Source organism: Lissotriton vulgaris, chromosome 3_1 (assembly GCF_964263255.1).
Source record: "Lissotriton vulgaris chromosome 3_1, aLisVul1.2, whole genome shotgun sequence".
Lineage (NCBI taxonomy): Eukaryota > Metazoa > Chordata > Amphibia > Caudata > Salamandridae > Lissotriton > Lissotriton vulgaris.
In genome coordinates this window covers 419,569,329-419,592,989 of record NC_141689.1, presented here as the reverse complement: position 1 = coordinate 419,592,989, position 23,661 = coordinate 419,569,329, and the positions used below count along the sequence as shown (strand labels likewise).

The 23,661-nt window shown below is 44.0% G+C and overlaps 1 protein-coding gene across 2 annotated transcripts in view; it reads left to right on the top strand.

Annotated features, from left to right (window-relative positions):
* CDC20B (cell division cycle 20B) overlaps positions 1-23,661 on the top strand; it is a 374,231-nt gene that overhangs the window by 138,974 nt on the left and 211,596 nt on the right. For both annotated transcript variants that reach the window (XM_086960634.1, XM_086960632.1), the window contains exon 4: positions 23,270-23,403. In XM_086960634.1, coding sequence (XP_086816760.1) covers positions 23,270-23,403 — 134 coding nt within the window. The remainder of the gene's footprint in view (positions 1-23,269; positions 23,404-23,661) is intronic.

Here is a 23,661-nt window from a genome sequence, read left to right as displayed (position 1 = left end):
GAGCCATCTTTCCATTTATGAAAGGCGTCTGTCTGTATTTGCCCAAGGTATTGGGACTTATGTCAGGGGACACGTCCGCGTCCCCTGTACTGACAAGGACAGCCTGAGTGAGTGTGCCAACTAAGTTGTCACGCCCCTCAGAACCCAGGGTTAACCCTACTAAACCCTTGGGAGGCGCACTACCACTGCTGACTGTACTAGGGGGCACAGGTGCCTTAGGGGCTGCAGTGGCAGGAGTCTGCCCTCCTCCTTTCTTGGTGCACTCACTAAACCAGTGAGATTTACTTTTACAGTACTGGCACCATCTTTTGGATTGGCCTTCTTTCTTCTTTTGGGGAGCCTGACCCCCTCCCTCTTTGGGTTGTTGGGGACCTGTCGAAGACTTCTGGTCATTTTGTTCCCCCTTAGAATCTTTACCCTTCTGGTCTGCTTTCTTCTGACCACCTTGATTCTGGCCCTGGTTCTGTTTAACTCTCGTGCGAACCCATCTGTCTGCCTTCTTTCCCAATTCTTGGGGAGAGGTCAGATCCGAGTCGACAAGATGCTGATGCAACAACTGGTTCTGACAATTGTTTAAAATTTGTTCTCTCATCATCAAATTATACAATCCTTTGTAATCAGTAACCTTACTGCCCAGCAACCAGCCCTCAAAAGCCTTAGTGGCACAATCGACAAAGTCAGACCAATCTTGAGACTGCGTTTTCTGGGCATCCCTGAACAGCACCCTGTACTGCTCAGTGGTTAGGCCGAACCCTTCAACGAGTGTATTTTTCAAGACTTGGTAATCGTTCGCATCCTCCACCCTTGTGGTGAGGAGCTTGTCTCTTCCTTTACCTTCAAAGGAGAGCCACAAGATAGCTGCCCACTGACTCTGGGGAACACCTTGCACAGTGCAGGCCCTCTCCAAAGCAGTAATCCATTTGTGGATGTCGTCCCCTTGTTTAAAGGGGGGCACTATCTTCCCAAGGTGTTTCGTATCGAAACTCTTTTCCCTATTGCTAGGTACATTGCTGCCACCAGTGGGGACTACCCCACTTAACTGTTGCTCTCTCGCAAAGGCAAGCCTTTCTTTGGCCAGGGCAAGTTCTTCCCTTTCGATCCTCAGATTAGCTGCCCTTTCCTTAGCTTCGTACACTCTCCGCTGAGGGGACGTCATCCCTCTCTGAGAAGAGTTGCGAGAGCCATTGGTTTGAAGGGATCTGCCGGAGTCTCTTGACAGAGATCGGGCTCGTCCATTCCCAATGTTAAGCTGATCTGATAGTGGCCCCAGGGGTCCCCCAGTACCGCTATCATGTTTGCTTAAGTTGGACCTGCTTAGTCTGACGACTTCTACCTGTCCCTTATCTGCCTCATCCCCAGAGGGATCCTCATCCTCATCATCCTCCACATCTTCGTTCTCAGTTGCGAGGTGGATGAGGTCAGGATCGTCTCTGGTTCCCTCAAGGGGAGGCATGTCTCCTTCTGGATTAGAAGAGCTAAGACGGGTCTCAGCTTTTCTGGCATCATAAGTCTCCAAGAGACCAATCAGAAAGGACGTGGTGGGGTTAGACCCCTGCTTGATCTTCCGGGAGTGACACACCTGTCTTAACTCCTTGAAGCTCAGCACAGTATATCTTGAAGGGATGACCTGTGGAGGGTCAACTGACACAAGGGGAGACTCAGAGTTTCCTCCTTTGTCCGACATACTGTTTCTAGTGTGGTGTAAGTGATGCACCTACCTACACTACGTGTTTACCTACTGTTCCCTTGCTAAGAGTTGCAGCCAAGGTGTGCTAAGCCTTGAGGAGCTGCAACAGCTGGTTCAGTAGAACTCAGAGTATTCTAAGCTTTGGTTATATGTACTAACAGTACTTATGCGATCTTTCAACAAGATATTCTTAGGATACGTGTGGTAAAACAACAGCAAGCTCAAATCCCAACCGCTGCTCACCAATGTGAGAAGTTGGCCCGATATGCAACGTTCGCTATTCTAGCGACCGCTATGTATCGTTCCAACGACCCTTATGGTGTTTGGTTGTAAGTCAACCTATAGACCAGCTATCCTAGTAGCGTGGATACGAGCAGTCTAAGGCTAAAGACTCGAGAGGGCGCGTTAAGCCAGCTGTTTACCACACATGTACCCCTTGAACACCCAGTGAAAGGACACCACACAAGTGTTATGAAAATAAACAGGATATTTATTAAGATTCACAACAGCCCTGGACTCTTTATGAGGACAGGGTACTAAGCACGAACCAAATCTCTTAGGAAAATACTTCAAGTGCACAATTAAAACAAGTGTCCGAGGACACGGAAAGTTTAAGGTCTCGGGCGGACCCGATAAGGCAAGTCGGAAGCGAGGGACTCGGGACCCTAGAGTAAAGAGGTTATGCAGGCACCGAAATGCCGAGTTACCTAGCCACGAGGGCTGCGGCTGCACAAGTCTTACAGGCGTCGGGGTCTTCGCTGACGAGCCAGGAGCCGGAAGAAAAGGAGTTGCTGGCCGGCGACCAGTGATGAATAGTTCGTAGAGATCCAAGCCTGGATCAGAGATTGTTGATACCTGAAAGCAGAGGGGACCAAGTTCGTACTACTAGCCAGTAGTCAGAGGGTACCAGGATGGCACCAGTTGGCCGTCACCTCGACCAGGTGAGTGGGCGACGCTAGGCTCTGCAGTCTCACGGACCAGGAGGCGTTGTCGGCGACCACGGCGGAGGTGCGAGCTGTCCCACGGAGGATGATGTTGTCGGCGTCGCTGGGCCCAGGATGGGGCAACAAGCCTTGGCAGATCTCAGGGCCACGTGGTGGGCCTAAGATGGCGTCTTGAGTGGACCAGGAGGGTCCGTGGTGCTTCTCGCAAAGATGGAAGCAAGGGCCAGTCTGGAGCAACCAGACCAGCAGTGTTGATTGTCGGATGTCGTCACAGAAGGGCACAAGCCAGCGGCTAGTGACCAGACAACGTGCTGAGCAGCGAGCAGAAGGGCCCCACGCAGATCGTGGAGATGCTGGGAGACTGCACTTCGGTGCTGGAGCGGCTCAGGGTCGGGGCTTCTCGGACCCCAGAGCACTCACCAGGGAATTGCTTCGAAGGTCGTGCTGGTTAAGAGCGTGCAGGTTCTGATAATGGCCGGTCCCTCGAGGTCTCGTCGCACCCACAGATCACAGCTGAGCTGATGACGTGGGTAGAGGTCAGAGGTGCCAGGGAAGCCGGTTCTCGTCGAGCTGGGCCGTCGGATTCCTTGAGGAAGGACTTGCAGCAAACCGCAGAGTTCTTAGATGGTGCCCGCTGATGCAGGGTGACTACTCCTTAGTCACAAGGGAGAAATCTTGAGAAGAGTCTTGAGTGTCCTTTCGTAGAAAGTAGTTCTTGATTCAAAGATGATCTAATTTGGAAGGGTCCCCGCTCCGGCCTTTATTCTAAAGAAAGGGGTGGGTACATGACTAGGTCCTGCCCTAAGGGTGGGACCAGGAAGGGAGGTAGTTACACCCCTCTCCCCTGCCGGACTTTCCCCAGGCCAGGGCTGGCGCCCCTGGAACTGGTTCTGACCGGCAGATGCGTAGTGAGCACCGGGGTGCCACTCCGCAGTCACCTTCTCGCAAAAGCCCTACCTACCCAGAATACACAAACCCTGTCTGGGACGGTGCGAACACCGCCCTTGACAGGAAACCCTTTGTCCAAGCTCTCCTCGCTGGAAGGACTCCCAGCAGCAGGAGGTCAGACTCGTGTCTGTGGTGGCAGCATCCATTTTGTGGAGCTGAGGCTTTAGTTAACTTTAACCGGGGTTCACAGTTACGTACATGTCGTGTCCCTCGAGAAGGGCGGAATGCTAACCTCGTCGCCAGAGTTGGTGAGAGGGCAGCATCCCGATTCGTATGACACCTTACTCGACATGTCTTGATAACGCGACACCGAAGTTACCGATGTGGTACGCGTTACCATGGAACAGCCATTGGATCTTGGTTCCGCAAGCTGCAACCGGGCTCGGCTCGGGCCAGAGCCTAGTTCACACGAGCCCACGCACTCTGCCTTCAGGATTGTCAAGGCCTGCCATAGGAGTGACTGATAGAAACTCGGGTGTCCATTGTATGGTTAGATATAGAGCTACTATACCTAAAGCAAAGGGTGATTACACTACTTTGCCCCAGCTGTCATGCAGCCAGTTGTGTCAACTTTAGGAGGCCAGCCAGGGGTGGCATAATACATGCTGCAGCCCCTGGCGGCCCTGGGTACACCTATGCCCTGAGTTACAGGGTCTGATAAGGTGGCCCAGTACCAATTGGTAAATGCACCTAGGGTACATGTCGTAATTTAGAAAGAGAACAGCCAGGCTGTGGGTCTGATTAGCAGGCCCACAGCCAGAGAAAGTCGTAAACCAGTGAAACAAAAGCAAAAAAATCTGGGTGATCATAGGATTGCAGACCCTACTCTCCTACAATTACAAAGTGAGCTTGTTGTCAATGATGATTCTGAGGTTTCTGGTGTGGTCGGCGGGAGTGGGTGCCGGTCCTAGGTCTGCTGGCCATCAGGAAGTCGTTCCATGTGTTGCTGCTGTTGCTGAAGTTCAGTACTTCCATCTTGTCTATGTTCAGCTGCAGGCAGTTGTTCTTCATCCAGTCAGCAACGCTTGTCATGCATCTGAAGTGGTCCTGGTGGTGGTGGGGTCATCGGTGATTAAGAGGATGAGTTGAGTATTGTCTGCATAGGAAATTATGTTGAAACCGTGGGATCTGACGATGTTGGCCAACGGGGTCATATATGGCTGGAAGAATCTGGGGCTGAGGGATGAGAAATGGAGGACACTGCATGTTATTTCCTTGGGTTCAGAGATGAAAGGTGGGAGTTGGATTCTCTGAGTACTTCCAGTGAGTAAGGAGGTGATACATCTGAGAGTTTCCCCTTGGATGCCAATGTGGTGGAGTCTTTCGATCAGTGTGTGTTGGGATACGGTGTAGATGGCTGCAGAGAGGTGGAGGAGGATCAGACCTGCTGTTTCTCCTCGATCCAAGAGAGTTCAGATCTAGTCAGGGACTGCGATCAGGGCAATTTCAGTACTGTGATTGCTGCCTAAGCCGGATTGGGAGGCGTTGAGTAGTTGGTTCTGCTCCAGGTGTGTCATGAGTTGCTTGTTGATGATCTTTTAAAGCACCGTCACTGGGAATGGAAGCAGGGAGATTGGCCAGTTTTTTTTTAATTTGCTGGGGTTGATGGAGGGTTCTTTGAGTAGTGCTCTGACTTTGACATGTTTCCAGGCAATGTTGCAGTGGTGGTAGTAGTGTTGAGCAGGGTGGTGACTTCCTGGCCGATCTTTTGGTTTTTAGGATTGAAGCTGGCATGGGTCAGTGGGAGCTCCCATGTGGTTAGATTAAATTATGGAGGTGGTGTCCTGGGTGGAGAGGAGGTTCCATGTGGTCAGTCTGTGGTTTGTGTTGGTTGCAGTGGTGGCGTATGTTTTTCGAGGAAGTCCATAGGTGTTGGTTGGGGTTCGAAGTGTCTGTATATGGTTAAGATCTTGTCGTGGAAGAAGTCAGCAAAGTTGTCGCACAGCTCCAATGAGGGTATGATGTTGTTTTCTCTGGCAGCTGTATTGGAGAATTCCTTAACAATGCTGAAAGGTTCCTTGATGTTATTGGCGCTGGTTTCAATGTGTGTGGCTAGGTCTGTCTTCTTTGTGGGCCCCAGCAGCAGGGGGTGGTAGAGGCTGTGGGGGGTCTTGAAGGCTGACTTGTCGGAGATGTCATTGCTGGCGTGCCTTCTCTTCTCCAGCAGTTTGCTGTCTCATTTCGCTTTTCTGAGTTCCTGGATGAACCAGTTGGCCTTTTGGAAGAATTTCTCTGAATGTTACTCTTGATGGGTCCAATGCTGTCCCCACATTTGGGTTCTAGTCGTTGAAGTTCTTTACTCCCTGCTTAAGGTTAGTGAGTGGAGCGGGATGGAAGGCGTTGAGGACCTCCGTCCAGCTGGTCTCTGAGAGTTTGTTCCACCTCTGATGGGGGACCCTGGCCATCTTGGGAGTGACGGGGCGGTGTATCAAATGACACTGGAAGTTTTCTCTTAAAGTGTGGGGTAGTTTCTGTTATTTCCTGTTTGGGACTACCAAGCTTTCACAAGGCTATCTCAAGGTGTTTTGACATTTTATATGAGGTTATATAAAAGGTGGGTGACCCAATAAACCCTTGCGAGCTTGGGCTAAAGTTTGATACAATAAAGTTGCCAGCAAGGGAATTTTTTCAGAAATTGAATTGCAGGTGATTGATCGCATAAACTTTTGTGCTTCTGATCAACTAAATTAAATTGATACCTGCTATTGTTATAATTTGTTCCATAGGTTTGGACACAGTAATCAAAATACTAAAGAAGAAGAAAAGCTACACGGGTATTACGTTTGACAATATCTCTTTATATATTTGTTCTAAAAGGGTACTGTTACAACAAATAAGAAAAACCAAATTCATCAAAAACAAATGGACAAGAAATAAATGAATTGTTCTTCACATCCACTTGCGCTGTAGTCCACTCTTAATAAATAGATAACAATGAATCTTGCACAGCCTAAAACAATGATTCAGTTGTCTGAATTATTTAAACTTAGAAGATATGGACAAAAGAGTCGACGTTTCGGCCTTGTAGTTGTTACATCCTTAAAGCCATCCTCAGGACAATTCAATCTTTAGAGAGTAGAGACCCCTTGTGAAAGATACAATAATCATTTTGTTACCTTTCTTTTATGACAATTAAAAAAACTTTTCTTAAACCGTGTGCAAAATAGAGCTTAAAGCTCTGTCTCCAATTCTCCAATTGTAAAACCACAAATGTGGTATATTGTGTGAGATGTCCCTGCGGTTTACCGTATATAGGGAAAACAACCCATATTGGCAAAGCAAAGAATATTGCAGCACCAATCACGGATACTCTGCAATGTTGAGAATGCCTCATTGGTAGAGCATTATAGAACTCTCAAACATAGCGAGAAGGAAATGGACTGGTGGATCATCGAAGTGGTGAAACCCACCATGAGGCAGAAAAATGTGAATCAGAACTTAACTATGAAAGAAAATCGCTGGATAGAGGAAGTTAACAGTATCAAACAAGGTTTAAATTCAGCTACAGAGTGGCATGCACTGGCATGTCTCAGATGATTCTCAGCACAATACTCTATGAGTTTTGAATAAAACTCATACAGTTCTCCTTATGAAATAATAAATGCTAGATAAACTATAGAAATCAGATTGTGAGCAGCATCTGGGCTGACAGTAAGGTTGGTTGAATATACTGATCCCTGTATTACAGTTGCCAGGAAGTCTTTTATGTAATCAGTGTGATAATGCTAATACCCATAGGAATGACAGCAAGACTTGAATTGATTCATGTAATTCTTGTACCAGCTTGCAGTATTTCCTTACGTTTATACAGGTCACCATATGATGTATAATATCTAGTAAAAATCAAAATGAGGTTTTGTGTGCTTGAAACATACTCTTAATTGCACAATATCTATGAAATCCCCATTAAGTAGAAGAACAAGTCGCAATGTTTTTTAACATCTATTTACACTGTGAGCGCGTATTGAAGCGACAGAGAGAAGAGTGAATTTTTTTTGTAATGGTGCAGCCAGGATCTATAAAACGTGCAACATGGTAATTACTTTTGTATTGTATTGTATTGTATGTTAGATTTATATAGCGCTTATCACCCAGGGGTCTCTAAGCGCTTGCCTTGGGAACCCGTCCTGGCTTTTCCCTGTGAGATAGCCCCTACAGGGCATCCCCAAAGTGAAAGCCAGGCATCCCGCTGCGGGGGGCCGTTGTGGAGATTAAGCAAGCTTAATGCCCAGAGTTGCAGAGTGTGAACCCATGATTAGGTCAGGCACCGAAGCGAGAATTATCGAGTCCGTGGACATTTGAGCTCAAGACCCTGCCGCGTCGGGAATTAAACCCTGGTCCCGGGTCTGACCTCTGCTTCAGGGTCTGCCTGCTCTAACCAGTGAGCCAAACTTCAATCAGTTTAAATATGCAGTAAAGAAAACTTTGGAAAATATATATCGTCATAACTTAAGATATTGTTCAAATGTGGCGTTTTCTAAATTACACATTCAAATATGGCGATTATATATGCCACAGTTGCAAAATAGGGGATGCCTTGATGTCGGTATCTAAATACACGAGTTCGTCCGCATTTAAAACAATTAACATAGTATGCTCTATATTGAGGACTCCACTGTAAGATGGCTGCCGGAGTTGGTGTACAAACCCAGATACCAAAAAAAAGCCGGGCGATAGCAGGTATTCAAATGGAAGCATGGCGTGTCCCAGCTTAGTTACTTTCTCGCGAGACTACGCTAGGATCGAGACAAACTTTGATTCGAGAAGTTGCATTTCGAACAAGTAAGTTGAATAGCTATGCCCCTTATATAAATATTTGCAACCAGAGATATACTATCTAAATCTCTGTAAGTAAGATGCCTTGCTTCTCGTTGCCAAATAATTTAGTGTCAGCCATATGTACAATGAGAACGATATAACTATCAGGGTCCTAAATGACCGCGCACAGATTGATACACTAGTATCTCAAGACTAAACACAGTCCCTTCGAAAATTTCTAACATAGCGGTAGCCAGCTTACGTTAGGCATTAGTCATTGTGATATTACTTTATAAATATATATAAGGCGTGAATACAAGACATTTTGTCTATTCACCAGCGCAGGTCTGTTTGTGACGTAAAGGTAATGGTCGACATTCCAGCAATTGAGTAAAGCCATACAGATCATCAGTAAAACATTATCTATAGTAATGGATTCCAAAGTATTGCAGTTAAGAATCCAGCTATCAAAAAAATGTCATAACCGAAAGAATCCGTTTCTTTAGATACGCTGTGGAGATGCTAATTCAATACGTTGGTCCCATCATCTTTTCTTGCTCAAATATTCTTCAAGAGAAGGTAATTTTTTGACTCTAGCAGAAGTATAATGCAGAGGGCCTTGCCGCTAAATCTTTATAAGCAATTAGAACGTGTTTTTTTCTGGCAGGTCGTTTGAAACTCCAAGTCAACACAATCCTCCAGAACTGTGTGGATCTAGACAATATGCAGGTACCAGATGTATAAATACACGGAGATGACTTATCAATGTGAGGTTGTCTCTCACTGATAACTTATAAATATTGAATATTTCTTTAAAAAGTGAAAGTTCGTGGGTGACAAAAGGTATACATTCTTCCATGCTACCACAAAAGTAAGGTATTAGTCATGATGCAGACATCAGCTGAAGTACGAGCTAGTGATACTAGCAGCAGGATTTAATTTTTTCCTTGACTAATTTTTTCCTTGACTAAGTTCATAAAAATTCAATGTGTTACATAATATGACATTGATTAAGATATGCAGGTTTGACAATGAAGGTATTTTTGTCATAAACGCACAAAGTTAAAAAACGAGGAGTTTATTCAAAGTAATACTCCGGTTAAATAATTCATGGATAAATATATATACATGGTTAGTTACAGCCAAGAAAATATGTATTAAGACAGAGCTTTAAGCTCTATTTTGCACACGGTTTAAGAAAAGTTTTTTTAATTGTCATACAAGAAAGGTAACAAAATGATTATTGTATCTTTCACAGGGAGTCTCTACTCTCTAAAGATTGAATTGTCCTGAGGATGGCCTTAAGGATGTAACAACTACAAGGCCGAAACGTCAACTCTTTTGTCCATATCTTCTAAGTTTAAATAATTCATACAACTGAATCATTGTTTTAGGCTGTGCAAGATTCATTGTTATCTGTTTATTAAGAGTGGACTACAGCGCAAGTGGATGTGAAGAACAATTCATTTATTTCTTGTCCATTTGTTTTTGATGAATTTGTTTTTTCTTATTTATTGTAACAGTACCCTTTTAGCACAAATATATATAAAGAGATATTGCCAAACTTAATACCCGTGTAGCTTTTCTTCTTCTTTAGTATTTTGATTACTGTGTCCAAACCTATAGAACAAATTATAACAATAGCAGGTATCAATTTAATTTAGTTGATCAGAAGCACAAAAGTTTATGCGATCAATCACCTGCGATTCAATTTTATACGAGGGGCATTTGTTTATGCTTTCCCTCGATAGTTTAGCATGCACACCACTCTACTTTAAAAAACTATACAGTCGTAGATATTGGGCACCAAGTGATTATTTTGTTAAATGATAAGAGCAGGATCCTGCAGAATTTCAGTGTTACCAAATGCTAAGGCTACCTAATGTTGATTGCACTTTATACCTTACCATGCTTACTAACTTTTTATCCCACTTATACAGGTTCTTTTACATTCCTGATTTCATGTTTCTATTTGTCACTGTTTTCCTGTTTTTCTCTTCCTTCCGTCTCTCTTTTCTGTCTCTCTCCCTCTTGCTCTTGGTCAAAGTCTGAAAGGGAAAAATAAGTACCGGTCCCAAAAGGAGTTCAGTGCCCTGGACGTGCAACCATCAACACTAACTCATTTTGTCGGAATCAGTCTTTACAGGAAATATGTAGTATTTGAAAAGAGGCCAAAGAAAGCTACTCTTCATATACAATTAGTGCAAATACACATCACACACAAATTAAGTGGTGCTTAAAAATGGACTATGTATTACAAAAAGGATAAACAAAGCCAGTAAAATGATATTACAAAAAGAAATAGTTTGTGTAGTGGCACCGTGCTCATGAGAGGTAACTGAACATACAATGCAAGCAGACTAGAGTCTGTAACAGCCTAGCGGCTCTTCTGTAATATAATATAATAGTTAAATACTTTTACTGTACCCTAGTTCAGTAAAAGTAAAAAAAAATTATATCTACCTATCAATATGTTGATGTGTCGACATGTCATTAAGTGGATACAGGGTCTTCATCAGGACAAAGAAATTTTGGAGAAACCCAGCATGACAAAGGAAAACAGGTATGAGGCGTGTGAGAGAAATCAGCACATTAAGTATTGATAGACTTTTCTATATCACTGATACTCTAGGTTGCAACTTCGCATCCTGTACATATTTTTATTTCCGCTTTTTTCTATATAGTAGAATTTGAACCCTGTACCCAGTGATTTCCTTTGCCTTCTTGTCTCTATCAGTTTGGAGATGAGTACCTTATCTATCTAACGCTTGAGATACTTAGGGGCTGATTTATGGAACTTTGACATAGTGCATTGCAGCAAGGCAACTTTCTGCGCTTCCCTACCCGAAAGTGAAAGTGCAGGAATGCACCATATTTAAGTGCATTCCTGCCCTTTCTCCCTGCACTGGCACACTTTCAGCAGCCTAGCACCAACGTAGGGGCCCATTCTCCATGGTGCAGGGTGCCTGTGTTGCATGCAATAATGTTTTTGTGCAGGAAGGCACACCATTCTGCACAAAAACAATCTTGAGAGGCATTTTCATCTTTCCATGCAGCGCACATGGAAAGTGGAAAAACGAGGAGAAATAAACATATTTCTCATCATTGCACCTCACCTCCTAAGGTGTACGGATTGTGTGCTTCCCCAGGTTTACATCACTTTGTAAATCTGGGGCAGTGTCAAATTCCATGGGTGCTGCATGGGATAAACCCACTACAACGCCCATGGAACGCCTCCCAGGCTTGCGCTGCTTCGCCTTACTCATGATTTATGAGGCCAACTCAAAGCCATGCAGGGTTGCTTTGCGTGGTTTCATAAATCGAAATGAGAGCCATGCGTCATACATGTAGCACTTTACGTGGTGCAAAAGTGAGGCAGGGCTCTCATAAATAAGTCCCTCAGTATACTCACTTCCTTCAAATACCTTATACCTGTTTTCCTTTCTCCTTTGTTGATGCATAACCATATCCATTCCTAGATGTGATGTTTTGTAATTTTACACAACTGGGGTACTATTTCCGTTTGTCTATTATACACTTGAAGTGCCAATAGCCTGTTTGCAATATATGTTCAGTTAACCCTCACAAGTACTGCAGTGCTGCATTAACCTTGGGCCTCATTTACAATTTGCTTATGTTGGGCAGCGCCGCAGGCCTTCCTGCTACTCTGCCCTATGTCAAAATAAAAGGGCAGGAATGCTCTGTATCTATAAGATACAGTGCATTCTTGTCCTTTCTGCCTGTGCCTTTGCTCAGAGGGCTGCATGCAGCACACATAGAAAGAGTGAAAAACAAGGAGAAATAATGTTATTTCTCCTCGTTGCGCCTCCCCTATGACTCCCCTGGGCAGGCATAGGCTTTTGACTCATTTCCAGGTTTACAGGACGTTGTAAATCTTGTAATGTGTCAAATGCCACCGGTCTTACGTGGAAACACCCACCGCAACACTCATGGCACGCCTCCCCATCGTAGTGTGAGGCAATGCAGTGACTTGCTCTGTGTTGCTCACTACATATGAACAAGGCCATGAAAAGCCATGCAGGGTTGTTTTGTGTGGCCTCATAGATATGGCTAAGCCCTGGGTGCCAACAGAACGTCACAAAAAGTGACTTCCTGGCAGCCCACAGGGCTTGTATATGAGCCCCATTGTCTTTTTGGAACTCCATTTTGCTAGTATTGTTTATCCTATTTGTAATACATAGTTCGTTTTCAGGACCATTTAATTTGCATGTGATGCATATTTGCATTAATTGCATATAAAGAGTATCTTTGCTTGGCCTCATTTCATACTCTAAATACTTCCGGTAAAGGTTGTAGTATAAAGATATGATCACACAATGTCAAAGTAAAGAGCATCCTTTATTTATTCTCAACTCCGCTTAAGCAGGGAAAACTAAGTACAACCCATAATGTCCAGGCTCAAATATCAACTGCCACCCCAAGAACCCAATACCAAAACATTCTACATACCTCATAATGACATCATAATATTCCACAAAAAAACATGGCAACACCACACATCTCCCTCCCACCTACAATGTGAAAAACAGGAACAGTGTAACATGAAAACAAAACTTTTACTTAAAGGAGTGTGGCTCAATGGTTAGAGCGGCAGACCCTGATGCAGAGTTCTGGCCAGGGACCAGGGTTCGATTCCTGCCTCAGTGGATTCTCTGGCTCAATTTCCTCGGACCTGTTAATTCTCGCCTCGGTGCCTATTCTAATCACGGGCCCCACGCTGCAACTCTGGGCAATAGCTTGCTTAGCCTCCACACCGGCCCCAACAGCGCTAAGGTTGCCTGGCTTCACCCTGGGGGTGCCCAGGAGTGGACACTTCACAGGGAAAGCCAGGAGGGGTTCCACAGCGGTATGAGTATCAGCGCCAGGAAGCCGAATAGGCGACACCACAAGGTGACCGTCTGGTGACAGTGCGCTCTATAAGTACCATGACATTTACATTTACTATATACAATATAATTGTTGAAGATAAATACAAGGATACAAGGATACAACAAAAGTTGCAAATGCAAACAAATCTATTTAAGACAACATCTTTCAATCTACCCGGAGTGTGGATGACTCTTCCCAATCTGCCCAACCTCCTCAAACCCACATCATCACGATCCTGAACCACCACTTCACCTTCAACAATTTCCAATTCAGATTGAACACACCTTGACTCATCATACACCTCATCCTCCCACAACCAATCATTCAAATCCAGCACGTCCTATCCACCTCTTTCCTTCCTCTCACAATTCTTACACTTAGCAATACAACTCATATGCCAAACATGATCATCACTTAACCTCGCAGAATTTTAAAAACACTCAACCACCCTTAATGGTTCTAAAAATACACTCTGACCTGTAGAAACTCTGCCCACCTTTTTCACCATCACCCACTCTCCCACCTGTAACGTTTCCTCCTTACTCAAATTCCTTAAATCAAAATTCTTATTATGCACACCTTGAGCTTTCAAAATGTTCTTCTTTACTTCTTCTGGTTACCTCTCAACTTGTCGTGAACTACTCATCCACCCATTACTATCTTTAGAAAAGGAGTAAAACCAATAGGACTTGATGTCATCCTATATCCCCACAAAATTTTCTTCAACTCAACTTCCCATTTCTTTTTGTTTTCACATACTATTTGAATAGTACCTTTGATCACACCATTAAATCTTTCTAAGCACCATTTCCTGCTGGATGATACACTGATGTCTTTACATGCCGCACACCATTTCTTTTCAGAAAATCCTCCACCTTATTTGCTATAAAATGTGCTCCATTGTCACTCAGTAATTTTTTAGGCAACTCTTCCTTTAAAAAAACATCCTCCAAAAATCTCACCACTGTGTCTGCATCCGCTCTTTCCACAACTTCCAACTCAACCCACTTACTGAAATAATCCACGAACTTGATAAGAAACTTAGGGGCATATTACCAACAACTAGCGATAATTTTTGTCTCTAACTTGTTTAGAGACAAAAATTATCGCCGCATATCGGCGATTTTTATCGCAGATAAACCTTGCTATTAACAAGGTTTATCGCAAATGCGATAAAAAACGGCCGAAATGCATGAATATCGCTGAAAAGTCAGCGATATTCATGCATTACTGAGCTAATGCTCTTAGCCATGTTATCCACCTCCCATTAGATAACATGGCTAAGAACTGCTCAGGGCAGGTGTTAGCTTTTGGAGATATTCGCGCTTAGCGCGAATATCTCCAAAAGTTGGTAATAGGAGATAGCGATGTTAGGGACTGTTTCCAGTCGCTAACATCTTGGCACGCCCACTTTGCATGTCATTAGTGATAAATATCACTGACATGCAAAGCAAGGCCCAAGATGGTCGCTATCTCCTATTAGCTGTCACTAACTGGTGTTAGCGACAGCTTGGTAATAGGGAGATAATTTTATCTCCGCTTTCTTGGCTTTTAAAGCCAAAAAAGCGGAGATAAACCCCCTTGATAATATGCCCCTTACTTTCTCCAGATTCATACTTTACAGAACACACAAAATCTACAGCTAGGCTCTAGTAATGGCCAGATTAGACAATTGCAATGCCTTGTACCTGGCTGCTAGTAAGTGTTTACAACGTAAACTCCAGGTACTGCAGAATGCACTGGCAAGACTCATTTTGGACATTCCCAAAAGACAGTCAGCCAAAAAGGGACTAGAACACCTACACTGACCTCCCATTGAACAACGTATCAGTTTTAAAGCACTGTGTATGGTCCATAAGTCATTACATGCCTTCTATCCTAAGCGACTGAGATCATGTTGAAATGGTACTCCCCAGGTCGACTACTTCGCTCCTCTCATCAAATGCAACTTCTGGTTCCAAGAACCAAGAAGAAGAAGTGGGGGTACAGGGCTTTCTCAGTGGCAGCGTGTAAGCTCTGGAACTCCCTACCCCTCGCACTTAGATCTATTCCTCTTCTACTCCCATTCAGAAAAGCCCTTAAGACCTGGCTGTTCTCAGGTAAACGGTGAGCTGAAGTTTTGCTATTCTTCTTCTGGACGATGTGTTATCTGCGGTCTATCTCTAGCGCCTTGCTGCCTTCGGGTGAATGTTGCACAATATAAATATCAAAATCAATCAATCAATCACAGCTAATATGTCCCATACCATCTTTGGACATTCAAGTGGTATCAATGAAAGTATGCAAACTTTTGTCCGAGTTAATACACTACATACAGTCCCTTACTCTTCTCTCAACATCAAGACCCACACCTGGCCACCAATAAAAAAAGATTTCACTCTTTTCTTTGTCCTCACAATTCCAAAATGTCTTTCATGACACAAATCCATCACTTTTTCTCTCAAACCCTTAGGGGGAACTACCTTCCCTCCCCTTACCACAGTATCACATTCCACTCCCAACTCACCTCGGTTTTCCCAAAAACTTCTCAACTCATTTTGGTCAGGCTTCTTAACAACCCAACCCTTTCAAATGCATTCTTTCACAAAACATCCTTTGCAGACTCGCCTTTCCACTCCTCAATACCAATTGAATCCAAACCTTCATCATCCATAAACGCAATTTCCCACACACTTTTCTGAACCTCTTTAATGGGTAATGGCTTGCAACTCAAACAGTCCGCTTCTTTGTTCTGCACACCAGGCACATATTTAATCCTATAGTTATAATCCTGCAATCTCATTGAAAGTCTTGCAATCCTTGCTGATGCCTTCACTAGCTCCTAAGTAGTGAGTAAACTCACTAAAGGCTTGTGATCACTTCTAACTTCAAACTCTGTACCCCACACAAACGCTCTAAAATGCTCCATTGCCCATACACACGCAAGAGTCTCTCTTTCAATTACTGAATAGACCTCTTCAGAAGGTGTAAGACTTCTAAACACAAACCCAATTACAACCTCTTTTCCACCACTCTCACATTGAGTTAACACTGAGCCCAAACCTTTCCCACTCGCATCCACCGTAAGTACGCTACTCAGCTCTGGATCGTACCCCTGAATAGGTGCTGCATTACAAATTTCTTTTTCTATTAATTCAAAACTTTCCTTACACTTTTCACTCCATTCAAATTTGTTCCGATTTTTAAAAGTTTGTCTCAAATCATAGGTTTTTTCTGCAACATTTCTTACAGATTTCTAATAAAATTCAGCTAGAGCAAGAAATGAGCGCACTTCATCCTTGTTTTCAGGTTCATTAGTAGCTCTTGAAGCCTCAAGCAATTCTTTCTTTGGTGAAATACCATCCTTACATGACCAAGATAAGTCACTTTGTTTTGTGCAAATAAACAATTTGAAAAGTCAGCTGTTATCCCTTTCTTTTCTAACACTTTCATGACTTCCTTCAATCTTTGATCCTGTACCTTCCTATTCTCCCCATTAATGAGTACATTGTCCTGAAAATACACAATGACACTAATGTTCTTCAGAATTTCACACATCGACCTCTTGAACACTAAGTCCGCCGAAGCCAGTCTAAATGGCATCCTAACATACTGAAAGCATCCAAAAGGTGTAACAGACGCTGTAATCTTCCTGCTTTCCTCATGAAGTTGAACTTGATGATATGTCGACGATAAGTCCAATGTCGAAAAGCAGCTCATTTCCTTTGTCTTTGGCAATAACTCTCCAATTTTTGTCAACGGAAATTTGTCAACCTGAATTTGCCGATTTCACACTCCTCAAATCCACACAAAGTTTAAATTTCCCATTGGGCTTCCTGGCCACCATGACCGGAGACATCCAGCCAGATGACTCAATTTGTTCTATCACGCCCACATCCCTCAACCTGATCAATTCCTTATCCATCTCCCCACGAACCACAAAGGGCACATTTCTCATTTTAAAATTCACTGGAACCGCATTCTCTTTCAAAATTATTCTATGGGTGAATCCTTTTAACATCCCAATCTTTCCAGAATGTACTCCTTAGAACTCTTCACACAGTTCCTCCCCACAATGTTACCATCATCTAATACTAACACTAGTTCTTTACTGTTAGGATTGAGGATGATATTTAAGCTCCGTTGATCTCTCCAACCCAAAACACAAGGTCCATGTTCAGCCACATACATTCTCCCTCAGCTTTTCTCCCTTTAAAAGCAAAAGACACATCCCTGCACCCCACCATGGGAATAGCCTCACCAGTAAAGCTTTCAGCCTTATTTTCACATTTTTTTTTAACTCACTTTCAATCACACCATTAAACTTTTCCTTCCACATCTCCAGATTAATAATAGTGAACAGTGATCCTGAATCAGCTACAAGAATTACAGGAACTCCAGCCACCGTAACTTCACATTTTGGCTTATTTCTACGACGATCTTCTATGTCCAAAATTACATCATTTACTATTTATTACACGATCATCCTCTTCATCGAACCGTTCTTCCTCAGATGAGACATCTTTCTTTCTCTCTGTTACACACTGCACTCTTTCCCTTCTATATCTCCTCCTACACGCATGTGTGTAATATCCAATTAGCCCACAAACTGAATACTTCTTATCCTTTGCCCTGCACTGTATACTGTTAGTAAGGTGTTCCTGAGTGCCACACCTATAGCAACCTAACCCTTTTTGCCCTTCTCGCCTGTACTCCACTTTTGCTGAAGCAAAATATTTCCTAGGTTCCTTTACTTCTTGACCTTTACTTCCTTCCACATTCTTTTTAACAGGTTTATAACTTTTCTTGTTATATACAACACATTCTTTTCAATCATCCAAAGCAGCCTCAGCACCCCTCAACAACACTTCTACTTTCCTTACAACCGCCGAAACTTTGCTTAATGTACCATCTCCCATGGCCCATAACCTCTCTCGTACCCTCTTGTTATTATTCAGCATAATGATTTGATATCCTTTTTTTTAAGTACAGCCAAATAATCAATAATCGTTTAGTTATGCTCTTGTATTCTGCGAAAAAAATAATACCTATCTATAGCAATGTACACAGTTAGGGCATAATACTTTTCTAAATCATTTAAAGCATTTACATAAACATGAATTTCATTTTCCCTCTCACTTTCTTCTCCATCTGTTTGTACTGTCAACTTATCCTTGTTTATGGTGACCATATAGTTCTCAAAATAATCTTTCTATTCTTGCCACTTTATGCATGGCTCCCCCGGACACAGCAAAAATGGTATTGCTGGAGTCAAAGTTAATGTCTGCGCTGCACACATCACTGCCGCTAAATAGAAACAGGACCAGTACTCATGCACCCTACTCAAGTGTGCACAAATGAAGATATTCTTTAAGTTAAATATGGTGTGCACATCACCATAGTTAAACTCCTCCAAATGCCTATGGACCTTGTACCAGATAGAACCAGTTAGTGTTTATGATTGTAGCGATTGCCCAGATTCTGAGAAATACTGGATTACCCTATTGCTATTACTGCCTGCAACCACCAGCACAATTTATGTAACTGTGCCCCACAGGTCACTGCCATGTGTGGCCTTTCATTTGCATAGGAACTGTGCTGCCTCTCACATAAAGGACCTAAAATCTCATCTGTTTTCATCACACTTGATAATGAATATTAAAAACCTACAGGGCAAGTCTCAGAAGCCTTTCATAAAATAAGTACTAAGGGGCAGATTTACAAGCCCTTGCACCTCTTTTACGCCGCCGTTGCGTCACTTTTGTGACGCAGCGGCGACGCAAATCCTGCACCATGGTGCGGGGTACTTACAACATGATGCATCTGGGAGATGCATCACGTTGTAAAACCCTGCGCCACATGTAGGCGTTCCTGCCCGGGGGGCGTTTCGGCGCAGGAACGCCCCCTAAAAGTGGGTGAATGAAATCTACAAGATTTCACTCAGTCACTTTTAAGCTCATGCTGCGTCAAAACCCTGTGCCTGCTTGAAGCAGGCGTAACGATTAATGCAGAATTAGCAAGATAGGGCACCCCCAAGCCTTGCTGGAGCTGCGTCTCGCTTGCGACACAACTCCAGCAATGCGCCGCCTTTACGGCAGTAGATGCATCTCGCATCTGTCCATTTTTGCCTCATGGTACGCCGCATTGTAAATGCGGCGCATCAATGGTGGTGGAACCATGACTCACAATAACTGGCGCATCCCTGCTGATATGCAGGGATGTGCCAGTTATTGTAAATCTGCACTTAGGTGTGCAATGTAGACCCCATTACGCAAATCATTAACCAATAGCACCTCACTCAGCATTTATTCTAGGCTGGTATGGGAACAAATTTTGCACCAAGTTTACTTGCTTCATCGAGAATAGAGGCAGCTTTTGTTCCCAAGTTCATTTCACTGTTGCAAAAAGGGGGTCATTCATTTTGGCAATATTTTACTTATTATATAAGAGCAGATGAATTTGGGCCTCTTTTTAAATGTGAAAAATAGAACTGCAATTTAGGAAACCCAAGAGTGCTTGGTTCTGTGTTATGGATGTCGGAAACAGGTTCCAAAGCTTTAGGGGTCTAAAAACTGCGGTTTGTCAGGACAAACTGTGCGTTTTTTTCTTTGCAAATTTGGGGGCAGATTTACAAACCCCTTGCGCTGCTTTTACGCCCACCGTTGCGTCACTTTTGTGACGCAGCGGTGGCGCAAAAGATGCTCCGTGGTGCGGGGTATTTACAACGTGACGCATCTCCCAGATGCGTCACGTTGTAAAGCCCTGCGCCAGAAGAGGCGTACCATCGCAGGGGGAGGCGTTCCGGCCCAGGAACGCCTCCCAAAAGTGGCTGTGTGAAATCTACAAGATTTCACTCAGTCACTTTTGGGCCCATGCTGCATCAAAACCCTGCGCCTGCTTGAAGCAGGCATAAGGATTGATGCAGCATTGTACACATAGGGCCCCTGATCATTGCTGGAGCTGCTTCGCGCTTTCGACGCAACTCCAGCAATGCGCCACTTTTACGGCACAAATGCGTCACACATCTGTGCCGTTTTTGCCCCATGGTACGCCACATTGTTAATGCGGCGCAGCAAGGGTGGCGGAGCTGCGGCGCACAATTACTGGCGCATCCCTGCCGACATGCAGGGATGCACCAGTAATTGTAAATCTGCCCCTTAGGGTATATGGAATTTATGAAGAAGGGAAAACTGGTGTGATGGGGTTTTCTGCATTTGTTAATGCAGGAGAAAGGGCGGGAATAAGAATATTCATGTGGCAACTGCAGGAATAAGTGAACACCCACAAACGTTTAAGCCAGTGTGTATTTACCCCGCACTTGCAGGTAGCTTCGCACCTCACACTGCAAACATTCTGCAAAGGAAGGAGTGCACCTTTCCAGGATGTAAATTCAGGGAACAACTCCGTAATACATAGGAGTGGTATGCAGGCCCATGTGTTTTTCTTAAAACAAGAGGGTAATCTTTCGTGACGTTAGTCGGTGAGGTATACCCTGCTGTACATTTTTTATGGAAATGAAAGGCAAATTGCGCTTTGTGTAATACGCATATTTCGCTCACTCCTAGCGAAATTTTCCCCAGGTGACAAACAGCAAAAACTAAAAAAGGGCACCTCCACTTTTCTGCATGACATGATTTACTCATGAAGACATTCTACCCAGTAGAAATTCTAATTGTATATCTTAGCAGGAATATTGCTGGGATTTTTTAAATCTAAAATTATGAGTAAGGGCCTGATTACACCAAAGGCGTGGTGAAGGTGCAGTGGCTGTCGTGGACCGCCGCAGCAGTAGTCCAACTGCAGCATTACGAGCGTTGCGGTCGGACCGTGAGGGACCGCCGCAACCGCCAGGGATTCGCGATCTCCGGCGGTGGGGTGGCGGTCCTGAGGCTGCAATATGCTTGGTGGTGCCACTGCCGTGCCTCCAAGGGTATTATTATGAGTTTCCTCTCACCTCACTTTTCATGGCGGTGAAATTTTTGGTACTGAGGAAACAAAAAGGGCCTTACAGGGCCCCCTTGTGCCTCTGGGGGGCACATGATGTGCCCACCTACGGCGTGCATGCACCTCCTGTTCCTGCATGGCATGGGCTTAACAGTCCATGCCGTGCAGGAATGGCCTTTGATGTTCCTAATGTGGTTCCTTTTTGAAAGGCACCGTGGTGGAAACACCAAAGAACTGCCCGACAGAGTACGAAAATACTTGTAATTTGGCGGGTGGCCGGCTGTGAGCTTTGGCGGTGCGGTAGTGGGGCGGCATCGTAATCAGGCCTTCAATCTGCAGGAGTGCATTTCAGCTTTGTTTCACGTGGGTCTTCCAAATCAGGGGGCATATTAGCAAGGGGAAGTATCGCCGCTTTTTCGGCGAATTGTGCCGGGAAAGCGGCAATACTTCTTGAGCCCTATCCACAAGGGCATTTTTTACTCCTGGCTCAAGCCCACTTTGCATGTCGGCGACAAACATCGCTAATGACATGCAAAGTGGGTGTTCCCACGTCCAACCACATGTAAAATGTGGTCAAGGCAGGCGTTGGGAGAGGCAGACCTGTGATAAACTTGTTTATCACAGGTCTCCCAACGCCTGTTCTGACCAGGTGTTAGGGCATTGATAAAATGGGGGTGTGGATCATAACGCTGATTCCACCCCCCATATTATCAATGCACACATTAGCGCATGAAAACAGCGTTTGTTTTCATACGCTAATGTGCCATATCGCCGACTAACGCCGGATTTCATTTCGCTTACGTGATGCGCATTGATAATTGCGCTCTATCACGGCGAGAAAATCCGGCGATATGGGAATGTGCGTTGTGCGTTTTCTAACGCACTTCCAGGTAATATGCCCCAGGTCCATTAGACAATCAATATAAAATCGATCAGTTTTTCCCTCTGTGCAAACTATATGAAATTTGGCCAAAATCTGTTATTGGCAGAACCCTGTGAACCTAGGGGCATATTATCAAGGGGGTTTATCTCCGCTTTTTTGGCTTTAAAAGCCAAGAAAGCGGAGATAAAATTATCTCCCTATTACCAAGCTGTCGCTAACACCAGTTAGTGACAGCTAATAGGAGATAGCGACCATCTTGGGCCTTGCTTTGCATGTCAGTGATATTTATCACTAATGACATGCAAAGTGGGCGTGCCAAGATGTTAGCGACTGGACACAGTCCCTAACATCGCTATCTCCTATTACCAACTTTTGGAGATATTCGCGCTAAGCGCGAATATCTCCAAAGCTCTCCAAAGCTCACCTGCCCTGAGCAGTTCTTAGCCATGTTATCCAATGGGAGGTGGATAACATGGCTAAGAGCATTAGCTCGGTAATGCATGAATATCGCTGACTTTTCAGCGATATTCATGCATTTCGGCCATTTTTTATCGCATTTGCGATAAACCTTGTTAATAGCAAGGTTTATCTGCGATAAAATTCGCCGATGTGCGGCGATAATTTTTGTCTCTAAACAAGTTAGAGACAAAAATTATCGCTAGTTGTTGGTAATATGCCCCCAGATTTGTTATTTATTCCTCATTACATTTTGTGGTCACTCTGCCTTTCTTTTCGTATCTTATTGACGTGTCAATATTTTTACAGCTGCATTGTGCCCTTTCCAGCGACTTAGCACATCATTTTTTTTTTAACATTAACGGTTGCATTGACACTTACAGACACGCCTGATGATTAATTTCTTGCCTGCGACCCAGCCCTCTTCTGTTTTCGGGAGGCTGACTTTCATGTCGACCTGTGACCTTTTAGTTGGGTTTATATTTTTTGTTCTCACAGTTACAAGATGTGGTATGTCTCACAAGCCTTTTTCCACCACACTTTTCTCACCTTCTTCCCCTACCTAATCTCTGTGCCAAGATGTTCTCTGTACTGACAACTGTTCTCATAATGTATGTCAAATAAAACTGTGGCTATATTTTTCTTTTAATTTCATTGGAGAAGGCTTTATCCGATTTGATAATGAGTGATAGCAAAATGAGTGATGGCAAAAAAGTTACATAAGTGATGATTTTAATTCTAATTACATGGTGTAAATAAAATGCTAATCATGTTTTACAGCGACTTCAAAAATGCCCTTTACAGCCTGTGCTACTGAATGGTCAAAACCTGTTACGTACACAGGTCGACGTACCTCCCACCTCAACTGTGCTCAAGGGCGAAGCCACTTCAGACACCAACGAATGAGCAAGCAGGTAGTGAAAAGTATTTATTTTTTCATGAAAGGTAGCGGTAACAAAGTAACGCTGAACATAAAGACACACAGGCATATTAGCAAGCACCTCGTTAAAATTAATGCTGTTTTAGCGGCAGGAATCTGCTGCTAAAACGGCGATAATGGGCTTGCTAATATGCGTTATAGAATTCCAATAGAGGCCCAGGTTAGATGTGCAGGACAAGTGTTCATTGTATCTCCTGGCAAAGATCAGGATCCTTCCTTGTTCGTAATCCCT